Raw genomic sequence first — 14,192 nt, 5'->3', positions numbered from 1 at the left:
AAAATATCGCCGAGTGCGCGCACCCAGCGCGCACCCGAAAAAAAACTTAATAAAACAAATTAAAAAAAAATCGCATTTAAGTGTTTAGATATAAGGTGGCTCTAAAAAGAGCCCTTGTGTTTATTGTTTGTTTTTTGGTACCTACAAGTAAGTACATGGCCCATCTAGCGTAACATGGGCACGCGGTGCGCGTAGCGCACCGCGTGCCCACCGTGCGTGCACGCCACTAACTGCGTAAAGTGGGCGCGCGGTGCGCGAAGCGCACCGTGCGCGCACGGAACGAACTGCGTTAAGTGGGCGCGCATGCCACGAATGGCGTAAAGTAACTTAGCATTTAAAAAACCGTACAAATTCACTGAAAAAACCATAGGTTTCACACACGTTATAGTTAGGAATTAGCATTTAAAAAACCTTGCAAATTCACTGAAAAAACCATAGGTTTCACACATGTTATAGTTAGCGGAAATTTTACTGATAAAAAACCAATGAAATTCCCCCGTTATAGTTAGTGCAGGCAACTATAACTCACGCGACCGCAATCTTCTGCTGATGACATATGTGTCTTTATGAAAAAAAATATTTGTAATATATGTATAGCTAAAAATGTATGGAAGAAGACATGGGCAAATAAGTGTCTAAATACAGTATTAGCATCAGCAGAGGATTGCGGTCGCGTGAGTTATAGTTGCCTGCACTAACTATAACGGGGGAATTTCATTGGTTTTTTATCAGTAAAATTTCCGCTAACTATAACATGTGTGAAACCTATGGTTTTTTCAGTGAATATATATATATGTATATGTATATATTCAAACAAAAGCAAAACCTTAAATCAACTATTCTGTACAGTACCTGAACATTAGTTGATCATCTGTGATTATAAATTTCGCCACCCTCAATGATTTACAGATGTTTCTCGCATAGAGTAACAATAATTGTTTCAGTCGCGCCTTATTATTCCATCATGGGTCTACGGAAAAAATGCAGCTCGCATTTCTTCATGGCACAAATTCGTGAGGGTGCAAAAGCAGGCATGCAAACTCTATTGCTGTGCCACAATGCCTACTTTTCATCTCCACAAACCTGGTCCAAGCGCACCTTTCTCTGCCGCACACCATTCCTGGCATCCCACACTGAGCGTAGAGACCAGGAGATTCAGAAGAGTCTTCCCACACAGGAAAGTGTTTGTTCTTATAACCTTATATCTTCAGAAGTTCCTCTTAGTAGATAATCTGTAGCAACGTAGCATAGAACGATTGACTGACACAGGTGGGATCTCAGGGAAGGAGCACCACAACATTTTAGTAGCATTGATCATTCTGTTAAACTGCAAGTACTATGGATTACAGACCCAATCCAGTTCCTGTGTTTCTTGGAAAGTAACAAAGGTCTCATACAAAAACAGGTCTCACATGAATCTGAGATGTTCCCTAGGCCACTGCGTGAATCTGATGTATTTTAATGCTCTTCTGAGCTCTAACATTCCCCAAAGTTGTCCAGTAGAGTTGTAAACATATAACCTATGCAGCTTTCTTGGTCAGTTGTTTTCATACATTTACAGCCATCTGCACAAGAAACCCTGTTGGTATATTCTATTCAAGTGCAACTAATAGCATGTAATTTTGTATATGTCCCTCATGCAGGCCTCTTAGCAAACTAGTAGAAGTTTAATCCATCATCGAACCAATTAGACAGATACTGCAGGAATACTTCCAAACAATAGATGTACATATAGAGACCTGTAAGGGCCCTTGAAAAGGCTGTCCAGTGTACAGAACGTTTCCTTGGAGGTGGGGGATATTTACATTCTTGGATAATGTAAGACAACTTGGGAGAAAAATCATTTTCACCAGGATAAATTTGTGCAACCAAACATGCCATTTACATCATTTGCAAAAAGAACAATTTCACAGGAACTAAATGTTTTTCTCAGTAATTCATTTTAACTCCTCACCTGGAACCTAGTGGATGTCTCTTCTTGGCACAGCCAAGTTCTAGCAATTTCAAAATAAGGAATGTAGACTCATCATTCACATTAAGTTTTTGCAATATCTCATTAATCCTGAAAACCCATCATTGGTTTCAGATCAACTTTTCTTCTGATTCAAGATGCTCTGCATTGCACATTACGAATGAAGTATAGGGACATCATCTACATATGTGTCATCCAAATATGTTCCTCAGGAAGATGCTGAGATCCTCTAACTCTGTGCCCTTGGTTATGCTAAACAAATGCCCACCATTGTCGGAACAGATGAAATTTTGCCCGGCTTGCAGGGTTTTTCTGGCACTTTCTTGCTATGAGATTATAGAAGAGTAAAACGAGAATGAGTTGAACTGTAAACTAAAAACACATTTGACATTACTAATATGAACCCTCATTGTGCTGAATTCTAGAACCCTGATGAAGGAGTTGCCTAAATTCTTGTCCCTTCCCCTATCCTGCATTTTCATCTAACCTTCCTGCTCCATCCCCTCTCACCTCACCACGTCCCTCTATCAACCCACTGGTTCCATCCTCTGAAAGAGATTCTTCTGCATGCATATGTGCCAGGCCTTGCATAAATAGGTGAAAACTGCAACCTACATACAGTAGGTATCAAGGATAGTTTGTTAATCCAAAGTATTTAAATGACTTTGATGATGCACTGTACCTTGAATGCTGATAAAGTTTTCTGATTCAGTGTTGGGAACACGGTTGCTAATATCCTGCCGCTGAATAATTTCTTCTTGGAGTGAGTCTGAATGGAAGAAAAGCATATTTAATAGTTAATAACTTGTCAATATGGACAGTTCCTTCATCATCTAAAGCCATATTGAGAGTTGCTAACAGAGGCTGCTATGCTAGGGCTATCAAAGCTTGGGCTTTTGGGCTTCCGAGATACCTTTACCAGGATAAGTGCTTACTTCTCCAAAGGCTCTGGGAGGTAGTGGAGACTGTGGGAGACATTGGAGAACAATTTTGGGAGCCCCAAGAAGACCTTTAGGAAATGTCCAGGGAAGACAATTGTTAAAAAGATCCATGAGCCAGAAAATTTAAATTTCCTTCACAACAATTTGAACGCCTTTAAGTACTGCATTTTCGCTGAAACAAAACGTATGTCCCTATATAGTAGAAATAAATGTCTACACCTGTGTTGTTTCCCACAGTCTTTGTAACAGAAACGAAAAAACACTGCTTATGTTCTCATAGAATGGATGTTCATATGGTCTGACAGTTGAAAACAACTCTGGTAACAGTAACCAGGTTTTGTTTAATATGATTTTATCTCAGTGCATGGAATTCACACATTGTATCCAAGTTTTATTTAAATACCTTTGCATATAATTGCGGCTCATAACAAGGGGGAGAGGAGTTGGCCTAATGGCTAGGGCGGTCGACCTCGAATCTGGGGAACCGGGTTCAAGTCTCAGCAATGACGCTGAACATCCTGTGATTCTGAGAAAATCACTTAATCTCCCCGTGCCTAACAAAGATGAATGAGTCCTCATGTAACTGGTGCTATGTAAAGTGCTCTGATACCCGATACCGGGTCAGGTTCGCGCAATATAAAACTCCGTAAAAAAAGAAAACATAGAATGGCAGAAACTACATGTGCATCTGCAGAGTAATACACTATTGTCATTGTTGAGGGAGGAAAGAGGCAGCATGAACTGCTCGAGGCTTTGCTTATCTTGAGTCAACGCTCTTCCCCAAACTCAACAGGGATTATAAATGGATAAATGCCAGAGGACACTATGGTCATCTGCATGAGTGATATACACACATAAACATATATATTCTCTGAAAAAAACACAAAAGTTAAAGTAATTTTATAGTTAGGTGAAATATTCAGTAACAATACAATGTTTTAAACTCTAGAAATCACAGAAATTCACCAGTTATAGTTACAGTTATGTCAAGTAATTATAACTGCTGTCCGAGGGTAACTATATTTCACACACCCACCATGTACAGTTTTCTCAATAATATTTTTATTGCGTATGTTGCAGTGTTATTATCAATGATGTTATAGAAGGTGTCATGAGCGATGTAATTTATGGGTAATTAGTAGTGCATGATGAGGGCGCGAGTTATAGTTACCTTAGGACACGAGTTATAGTTACTGTAACTATAAATGGAGACCTTCTGTGGGTTTTAGAGTTTAAAATGTTATGTTTTTACTAAACATTCTATCTAACTATAATGTTACTTTAACTTTTGGTTTATTTAGTGAATTTCTAGTTTTCTTTATGTAAAGTATTATTTTATTTCTATGCGTAAATCTAACACCCCATGCATACCATCGGCCCTGAATGGTGGGAAATTGCCTGTAGGGCCTAGCCTGCGGCCAGACCCTGAGAGCAACCCCCCGCATACAGCCAACCCCCCACTGTGCATGGCCTTTGGCCGTGCATGGTGGGGCTTTGGCCACAAGGCCTATGCCCACTGCCCAAAGGCAGTCAACCCAAGGTGCACAGGGCCTTTGGTCTTGTGAGGAGAGGGGTTGGCCACTTGGCCTGCCCTATGCCCAGATTCTGCGGCCAACTACCCACATGCAGCCAATCCCATGCTGTGCATGGTCTTTGGCTGTGCACGGTGAGGGGGCTGGCCACAGGCCTATGACCAACCCCTAAAGACAGCCAATGTCACAATGTGCACTGCCATCGGCCGTGTATGGCAGGGGTGCAGGTCAGGGACTGTGGCCTACCAACGCAGGCAGCCAACCCCAAGCCACGCATGGCCTTCGGTCCTCCACAGCGAGAGGTTAAGGCTTTGCCACGTGAAGTAGTATTGGCTTTTGGGCACCAGGGATCCCGTCCCCCAGGGGCCAAAACAGAGGAGATGTGCCACCACCTCACCAAGCTCTGAGTACCCCATCCTCGAGGGCCAAATTCAGCCAAAAAGGGGAGGGGGCCACATGCCCCTCCCTGAGACTTATCAGGCCAGAGGTCCCCATCCCCTGGGGTTAAAGCCAATAAAAAGGGGAGGGGGCCATGCACCCCCCTCCCTGAGCATTATTAGGTCAAGGGACCCCAACCCTGAGGCCAAATTCAATCAAACATGGTAGGGGCGTGGCTTTTCTCCCTAAGCCTTCTTGAGCCCGGGGACTAACTCCCTGAGACATAGGGATTAATAAAAGGAGGGGGGCATGGTGGCACCTCTCGCAAAGCCTCATTAGGCTCTGGAGACCCCATGCCCCAGGGCTGTTTTTATTTTAAAGGGCAGGGGGACTGTGGGACACCCCTCTTCAAGGTTATTATGGCCCTCGGGGACCTTATCCCCAGGGCCTGCATTATTTGATGGTGGGTGCCCACCCAGGGCACCCGCCATGCACAATGTTGGGAGCCACGGGGGGAGCCACGGGGACCTGCAGCCCTTGCCAGCTCCTCACATGCTGCAGGAGCTAGCATTGCTCCTGCCCAGAGCAGGCAGCTATTTATGCTGCTCCTTCCAGGCGAGATCAATCTTTTGCAGGCAGGGAAATAGATCACAAGTCTGCTCCCAGCCAACAGGGGGATTTTTAAACCTCCCGCCCACTGGGAGCAGACTTTGTGTTGGCTCCGGTATGGCAGGAGCAAACACACGTTTCCTGGCCCGTGCCGGTGGGGCAGGGAAACTGCTGTTTCTACGGGGTGGGCTACCCAGGACACAGCAAGTGAGCTGGCCCAGTGGAATGCAGTCCTTAGGGCCAATAAATGCTCAGGGAGAGGGCTGCACAGCCCCATGCCTTTTAATAGGCTAATGGCCCTCGCAGATGGGGTCCCCAGGGCATTTTAAAGGCTCGGGAGGGGGTCTGTGTAACCCCCTCCAAATAAAATATGCTGTGGGCCCCGAAGACAAATATGGATTCAGCCCTGGGGAAAAGGACCCTAGGGCTGAAAGTGGTTCGGCAGGGGGCACACCAACAACAAACATGCATTACCCCCTGTACTGCTCGATTTTCCCGGCCCTATTGTGTTGACGGGTGATTAGCGTGACTTCAGTCTCTTACCATCCAAGTCTAAGGGTTAGAGTAGTGAATGGAGCCTATTTACTAGGCACTTCGACATGATCCTGTGTTCTTTCCCATAGATCAGGGCTTGCACACATATCCTAGGGGATAGATTTGTTAGTATTAGGGATAACCTGTCCTGTAGTGAGGGTATTTCATGGAGCCGTGCTGAATTCAGGCCTGGTAGGCCTCAAACGGGAGAGACTCCATCTTCCTTTCTGCTCGGCAGCTTGAGATGCTTCTAGGGTAAGGGTGATGTTTTAGTTATGAGGTGTTATTCGCTTGGAGAGAACCGGTTCAGGCCAGCCCTTATCGAAGGATTGTATTTTTCTTCATGCCGAAGACACTACATCAGGCCGGCCGGCTGGGAACGTGTCCTTGGTACGGGGAGGTACAAGAATTTGGTGGGCGGCAGGTTACGGGCCGGAATTTTCCATGAGGAAATGCACCTCTATATTAGTGAAAGTCTGAGGCAGATACGGTGCACTTACTTCAGTCCGTAGGCGGCATCTAGCCGTTAGCAGTAAAGCTACTACTTATTCCAGGGAAGACAGATGACAAACTTGAAGGCGGAGAAAAACCGAGAGACAGATACTCTTCTAGCAGAATAGCCAGAGAGGAGAGAGTAGCCGATGAGGAAGAGGTCCCAGTGACTCGGAGAAGGGAGAAGGGAACAGATCCGTGACTGCGGAGGTGTGACTTCCAGGCGAGCCGAGGCACAGACGAGAAGGGAACCTAGATGACCATTGAGTGCAGGCTACACACGACTAAGGTGATGTCGACCCCTTTCTTATTAGAGTGTACAACCTAATCTTTCACTTTTCTTTGCAGGTTATGTGTTACATAGTAATGTTATGTGATTGCGTATGTAATGAGTAATAAAGTACCCAGTTTGTAGTGAATCAACATGTGCTGCGTGTTCTTGTATAAGAGGGTAGCCTATTCTTCTAGTCAGCTGTGACTTGACATGAACAGATGTTAACCCTGATCAGGTAAGTGGTAACTGAATAAGGGAGAGAGGAGCCCCTCGAACCAGAGAACAGGTTGTGCTCAAACTGGCAGTTCTTGTGTGATCTGATAAATAGTAAAACTGATTCCCTTGTTGTATGTTATGGTAATCATAGGATGAACTTGTACTGAGGCTGCCGTCTGGGTAGGAAGTCCTGGGTCCGTCTGGGACCGCGAGGCTGAGGCTGCCGTCTGGGTAGGAAGTCCTGGGTCCGTCTGGGACCGCGAGGCTGAGGCTGCCGTCTGGGTAGGAAGTCCTGGGTCCGTCTGGGACCGCGAGGCTGAGGCTGCCGTCTGGGTAGGAAGTCCTGGGTCCGTCTGGGACCGCGAGGCTGAGGCTGCCGTCTGGGTAGGAAGTCCTGGGTCCGTCTGGGACCGCGAGGCTGAGGCTGCCGTCTGGGTAGGAAGTCCTGGGTCCGTCTGGGACCGCGAGGCTGAGGCTGCCGTCTGAGTAGGAAGTCCTGGGTCCGTCTGGGACCGCGAGGCTGAGGCTGCCGTCTGGGTAGGAAGTCCTGGGTCCGTCTGGGACCGCGAGGCTGAGGCTGCCGTCTGGGTAGGAAGCCCTGGGTCCGTCTGGGACCGCGAGGCTGAGGCTGCCGTTTGGGTAGGAAGTCCTGGGTCCGTCTGGGATCGCGAGGCCGCCACTTGTATTATAAGAGGTCTAGATATATATATATATATATATATATATATATATATATATATATATATATATATAGTAGGAATTCCCTGTCCTTAGGTGGTATATATCTGTGGTTACTTGTTGTGAATAGGCCCTAGGGAGAGGGTAACGTTCTGGCTGGGTTAGAGAGGCTCTGATGAGCGGGTTCTATCTGATCCGAAAACCCAAGCAGAACATTTGGCGTCACGAACCGTTTTCGAAACCTGTGTGCGTCGTGTTGTATTGTGTTTGCTTTCGGCGTGTGCGTGGTTTTGTTTGTATATTCTTTGTGGTATAATTGTGTGTATAGTTTTTCTTCTTCTTTCTTTTCTTTTTCTTTCTTTTCTTCTTTCTTTTTCACGATGTTTTCTAGAAAGTCTAAATCTACTTTTAAGTTGCCCGTTGATATTCCCGGCTGGGATTCAACGCCTTATGAAGCCTTAGCCCGTGAGTGGGCTGATTCTACTGGTTTGAGTGAGAATTGGAATTCTTTTTTGGAGCTGGCGGAGCCGGCTAATGTGATTACTTGCTTACAGAAGGCGCCGGTATCTAAGGGTGATGAGCTTCCCATTTTAGGGCGCAGAGGTTGGATTGTTCTGTCTGCGTACAGGCTTCTCCATGAGAGGTTGTTGAAGTTGCAGAACTTGCATAAGGATTTGGAAGTGAACTTTGTTGAGATTCAGAATGCTCATACTTTGTTACGGTGTCAAAATAAGTTGCTTGCTGACAAACTTGAGACGTACCAAACTATTGCCGAGAGAGCGGCTGTGCGAATTGCTCGTTATAAATACAAGAATTGGCGTGGTCGGGTTTCGACGCGAAATGTGCGTCTGGTCGTGGCGAAAGCCGGACTAGATTGGAATCCTGATGAATGGGATGGTAATATCTGGAACTCGAGTGATTCTCCTTCCTCGGGTGAGGAGTCTGCCAAGCGCGAGTCCTCTCGCTCCGGCCGTGCTTGTAAATCTGCTTCTTGCGCCTCTGATGGTGCACCCCGTGATTGCGCTCGTCCTTCGAGTGGGGTCGATGCTTCTTCCACTGATTGTTCCTCTACGTGTACTGGTCGAGCTCCTTGTGATGCTCATCCCGCGGTCTCGGCGCATCCAGTTTTTCGTCGGAAGTTGCAGCAGTCTCCCGCTGCTCCGCAGGGTATTTCTTTAGACTCTTTAGAGGACTTTACTCAACAAGAAATTAGTGATATTTTGCAGCGATTTCGGCAGCGAGCTGGTGAGACCTTGCTCACATGGATGGTGCGCCTTTATGAACTGGGCGCTGCTGGCATTATGTTAGATAATGGCGATTGTTTGAAGTTTTGTTCCTTGAGTTCGGATTCTACTGTACAGGATCATTTTCGTAACTATAATGGTGGTGGTCAAATTTCTTTACTTCAATTGGCGACTGAGGGTTGTAATCAAAAGTATCCTACTGAGTCTGATTGGCCTGTGAATGACAAACCGTGGTATACTTTGCGCGACGCTGCACAACGTCTCAAAGAGGAGGTGATGAAAACGGCAATTTTTCTGGGTACTGCTGACAGGTTGCTTGATGGTTTGTTGACATCTTCTGTGCGGAATCGTATCATTCGTTCTTCCCCTGTTGCCTATAAGCAGGTCATGATGACTTTATTGATTAATCAGACTGGTAACGTGTTATCTACGGTACTGGAATCGGTACGCCAACTCGGTGAGTTGGGTGAGTGGTTTAAACCTGAACGTCAGTCCCGGCCTGACACTCGTACTCCTGGTGACAATAAACTTACTAGACGTGATATCTTTTCTGGTCTTCTGGCCGATGGTGTGCGGAGGGAGGATATTGACGGTGAGACTACTGCTCGTTTGTGGGAGTTGTTTCGCAAACGTGGCTTGGATCGGAAGGAGGGTGCCCGGCGTGTTCGGACGACTGAGTGTGATCGTGGTGATTCTGACGGTAGCGGTGATGACGACCGCTGTGGGCGCTCTGTTCGTCGTGATGATCGACGTTATGTACGTGATATGTCCCCCCGTCGTGAGAGAGACAGAGAGAGAGAGGAGGAAAGAGAAAGGGGGAGAAATGATTATGTTTACAGCAGACGTAGAGATGATAGGGATCAATCCCCTGAGTTGAGGAGGAGAGAGGATCGTCATAGTTTGGCCGATCGAAACCAGCAGTGCAATGCAGAAGACACGAATCCATTTCGTACTGGGAATGGATATGAACAGGAGGTACCGATACCTAAGAAACGTGAGAGTCTTTATCCTGATTTATCCTGGTACACAGAATGCAGTAAGCATGACTAGGAAATAGGTCAAGCTCCAGTACACAGATGGGCTCACAGAGATAATAGACCCTATGTAGATATTGATATTTATTGGAGACATCGTAATATCCAAAGGGCCCGAGCATTGGTAGATACAGGAGCGGAGGCCACTCTTATTCATGGAAAATCAAAGAAGTTTACAGGTCAGCCTTTTACAATTACCGGATTGGGTGGAAAGGAAACTCCTGCCGTTCAAACTTTACTTGAAATGAGAATAGTTAGAATCCCTAGAAAAGAATACTCTGTACTAGTGGTGCCACTCTTAGAATTCATAATTGGAATTGATATTTTGAAAGGAATGACTTTGCATTTAGATGATGGATGTTACCAATTTGGAACTACGCATTATATATCGTCCAGGCCTATACGGGTTGGTCGTTTAAGAATGCCCCCCATAAAAGTTCCTCAGGCGACAAAAGTGGTTTGTCAGAAGCAGTATCGTATTCCAGGTGGTCATGAGGAGATTAGTACCACTATTCAGGAGTTGGTGGATGCAGGTGTTATAACCCCAGTTACTTCTGCTTGGAATAATCCTGTTTGGCCTGTACGTAAGAGTGATAATTCTTGGCGTATGACTGTTGATTATCGAGAATTGAACAAACACACACCCTCTTTGACCGTTGCAGTACCGGATGTCATTACTCTAATTGAAAGAATCCAAAAACATCCAGGTACATGGTATGCGTCCATTGATATTGCTAATGCTTTCTTTTCGATTCCGATTGCCCCTGAGTGTCAGGAACAGTTCAGTTTTACGTGGAATGGGCGTCAGATGACGTTTAGAAGTCTTCCTCAGGGCTATGTGCATAGTCCTACGATATGTCACCGGCTGGTGGCAGAGCATTTGGCTGAGGTACCGGTTCATCCACAAATTCAGATGTGTCATTATATTGATGATGTTTTGATCCAAGGCAAAACACAAGAGGAAGTTCAGACCCAATTGGACAGAGTCATTGAGTGCCTGCGTGAGAAAGGTTGGGAAATCAATCCGGATAAATTACAAGGCCCGTCCCAGGCTGTAAAATTTTTGGGTATTAATTGGCATGAAGGGCACCGTGAAGTGATCCCTCAGGTTAAACAGAAAATTCTTGATTTTGCAGTTCCGAGGAATAGGAAAGAAGCCCAAAGCTTCATTGGTTTGTTTGGTTTTTGGCGTCAGCATATTCCTCATTTGAGTCAAATATTGCCCCCCTTGTACCGTGTCACTCGTAAAAAGAATGCATTTGAATGGGATAAACCACAGCAAGATGCGTTCAACCTAGCAAAAGAGGCAATTCAGCACGCTTTGGATTTATGGCCCGTACGTGATGGTGAGGTGGATTTGAATGTGTCTGTACAGGGCCTTTATGCGAATTGGAGTTTGTGGCAGAAGCAAGGCAGGAGTAGAGTGCCGTTGGGTTTCTGGACCAAAAAGTTACCTGATGCTGGTGAGCGTTATACACCTTTTGAGAAACAGTTACTTGCATGTTATTGGGCTCTGGTGGATACCGAGCAACTGACTTTGGGACATGATATAGTTTTGCGACCTGAAATTCCTATCATGCAGTGGGTTATGAGTTCGCCGAAAACTCACCGAATTGGACATGCTCAAGAGGCGAGTGTGATTAAATGGAAATGGTATATACAAGACAGGGCACGTGTGGGACAAAAAGGAGTTGCATCTTTACATGAGCAGGTGGCGCGAGCGCCATCGACTGAGACTGAGAGTGAATGTTCCGTACCTTTAGTACAGGAGTCTCCTGTCAAGTGGGGTAGACCTTTTGATGATTTGTCCGCAGAGGACAAAAACCATGTCTGGTTTACGGATGGTTCAGCAAGGTTCATAGGGACGAAACGGCACTGGAAAGCGGTGTCCTATAATCCGATCACACAAAAACTGCTGAGCACAACTGGTGAAGGTAAGAGCAGTCAATTTGCTGAACTTTATGCTGTTTATCAAGTTCTGAAACAAGAGTTACCTGGCACATGTCATATTTTCACCGATTCTTGGTCTACTGCCAATGGACTGGCAGTTTGGTTACCGACTTGGCATTCCCATAATTGGAAATTGCATTCAAAAGAATTGTGGGGAAAAGAATTATGGCAGGAGATTTGGGAGATGCTCCCACAGAGTACTGTTACAATCTTCCATGTGGATGCTCACACCCCGATAGATTCTCTTGACAAATTTTTTCATAACATTGCAGATGAGAAATCTAAAATTGCTGAGGCAGTGGTGGACAGGCAAGATTCTGATATTGCGGGATTGGCGAAATGGGCCCACCAGAAGGCAGGACATTTTGGAGAGAAAGCCACTAGCAGGTGGGCTGCTGATCGAGGAATTTATATTCCCCTAGATTTAATCAAAAATGTTATTTTACATTGTCCCATTTGTCAGCATATCAGACAGCGCAAAGTGCCCCAAATTGTTAAAGGTCATTTACATCGCGGGAAACTGCCCGCTCAAATTTGGCAGATTGATTACATCGGTCCACTTCCCATGAGTAGGAATTGTCAATATGTTTGCACTATTGTTGATACATACAGTGGCCTGTTGGTAGTCCTTCCCTGTAAGCAAGCTACCCAATTGAATACCATTAAAATATTGGAATTGATTATGATGTATTATGGTGTGCCATTCCAAATTCAATCTGATAATGCATCCCATTTTCGTGGAAGATTGGTACAGGAATTCTGTGTGGAAAACAATATTGACTGGGTATTTTATATCCCATATTATCCGCAGGCCTCGGGTCTTGTGGAGAGATTGAATGGTCTGCTGAAGGAGCAACTGCGTAAATTGACAGATGACAAGTATAAGAATTGGCGAGACTTTTTGCCCCAAGCGCTATTAATTCTGAATAATCGTCCTTTTCTAAATGCTGAATCTCCACTTATGCGTTTGTTTCCTCCGAATGTTAATGCTCAGCCAAATGAAATCAGAGAGACTGTGATGTACTGGGAAATTACTCCCGGAGCTTTGGCTCCCTGTAGAGCGACCCCAGGGTCGGCAGTATTAGACTTGCATGCCATGGATGACACCGTTATAAAAGGTAAAGATCGGGTCATCATCGCGACCGGTGTTGGTGTTCATATACCACCCGGGAATTTTGGATTAATCGCCCCTAGATCGGGGCTGGCTGTAAAAGGCATTCAGGTGCTTGGAGGGATCATTGACAGTGATTATCAGGGAGAGATTAAGGTGCTCCTGCTGAATAGCAGTGAGGCTGACTTACTGATACATCAAACTGACCGAGTGGCTCAATTACTCATAATGCCTGTTTTCAGTGGAGAGATCATAAAAGGCACTGCCCCAACTTTGCTAACTGTACGAGGCCAGAAAGGTTTTGGCTCCACAGATAACCCTGGGGCCAGGGTTTGGGTGCAGTCGCCTAAGAATCCCCCTGAACAAGCAGAGGTCATCGCCACCAGTCATGACAATACCATTTTAGTTATGAGACCAGGGAAAGATAGCTGGGAAGCGGTCCCGGCTGACAAATGTTACTTACGAGAATGAATAATGCCTGTATTTGATTCTCTTTCAGATCATTCTTTGGACTGTTGCTGCAGGATGTGTCGGCGTCGGACAATTTTCGGGTTGGTTCGACGAGAGAGGAGGGATCCCGTCAACCCGGGATGAGTTACGCACCCGAGGGTCGCGTTCCCTCGCTGCGTGGGATTCGTCATCGAACTTTTGGACCTTACTGGCGAAAAGGGTGACTGATGCCCCTCACTTCTGTTTGACGCCGATGAGATCTGTACACGACATCTTGGCGACCTGTCTGGTAGCTGTCCCTGCTTCGCTAGAAACTTTGACTCATATTTTCAACATTTCAAAGGCTCGCCCCAATGTTCTTCTGGGCGATTTTGCCACCCATGCGTATTGCCCCTTATGTACTGAACTACCAGACCAGATACCCCCCATCCAGTCCCAAATAGTTACCTATAATATCACACAAGGAGATTTGTGTTTTTTCCTTACGTGTAATCCTGGTGCAATTTCTGAATGTCTGCGTCTAAAATTGAAAGGTGCTACTTCCTTTACCCTTCATGAGCGAACTTTGGCTTTCAAAGGACACCGAAAACATGTGCTTCTGTCCAGAACAATATGACTTGCAAGAGTTTGGTAGTTACCCCCAGTCATTATCGCACGATGTTACTACCTGCCGGATGGCTTTTCTCATGTGGTAATACTTCCTGGCCATATGTCCCCGCAAATATTTCTGGAGGCCCTTGTGCCATTACGAGACTCAGTTTACTGATGTTCTCGTCA

The 14,192-nt window shown here is 45.8% G+C and overlaps 2 protein-coding genes across 14 annotated transcripts in view; one reads left to right on the top strand and one right to left on the bottom strand.

The window, feature by feature from the left end:
* Positions 1–14,192, bottom strand: part of LOC146833112 (complement C3-like) — a 1,368,049-nt gene that overhangs the window by 514,282 nt on the left and 839,575 nt on the right. The window contains exon 23 of the mRNA XM_085600736.1: positions 2,655–2,741. Within this exon, the coding sequence (XP_085456862.1) occupies positions 2,655–2,741 (87 nt within the window). The remainder of the gene's footprint in view (positions 1–2,654; positions 2,742–14,192) is intronic.
* Positions 1–14,192, top strand: part of LOC146833113 (uncharacterized) — a 787,180-nt gene that overhangs the window by 632,985 nt on the left and 140,003 nt on the right. The gene's annotated exons all lie outside the window — the stretch shown is intronic.

The sequence above is a fragment of the Triturus cristatus genome, chromosome 4_2 (genome assembly GCF_964204655.1).
Source record: "Triturus cristatus chromosome 4_2, aTriCri1.1, whole genome shotgun sequence".
Lineage (NCBI taxonomy): Eukaryota > Metazoa > Chordata > Amphibia > Caudata > Salamandridae > Triturus > Triturus cristatus.
Note: the sequence above shows the minus strand (reverse complement) of the source record. Positions and strands in the feature narration are given on the sequence as shown.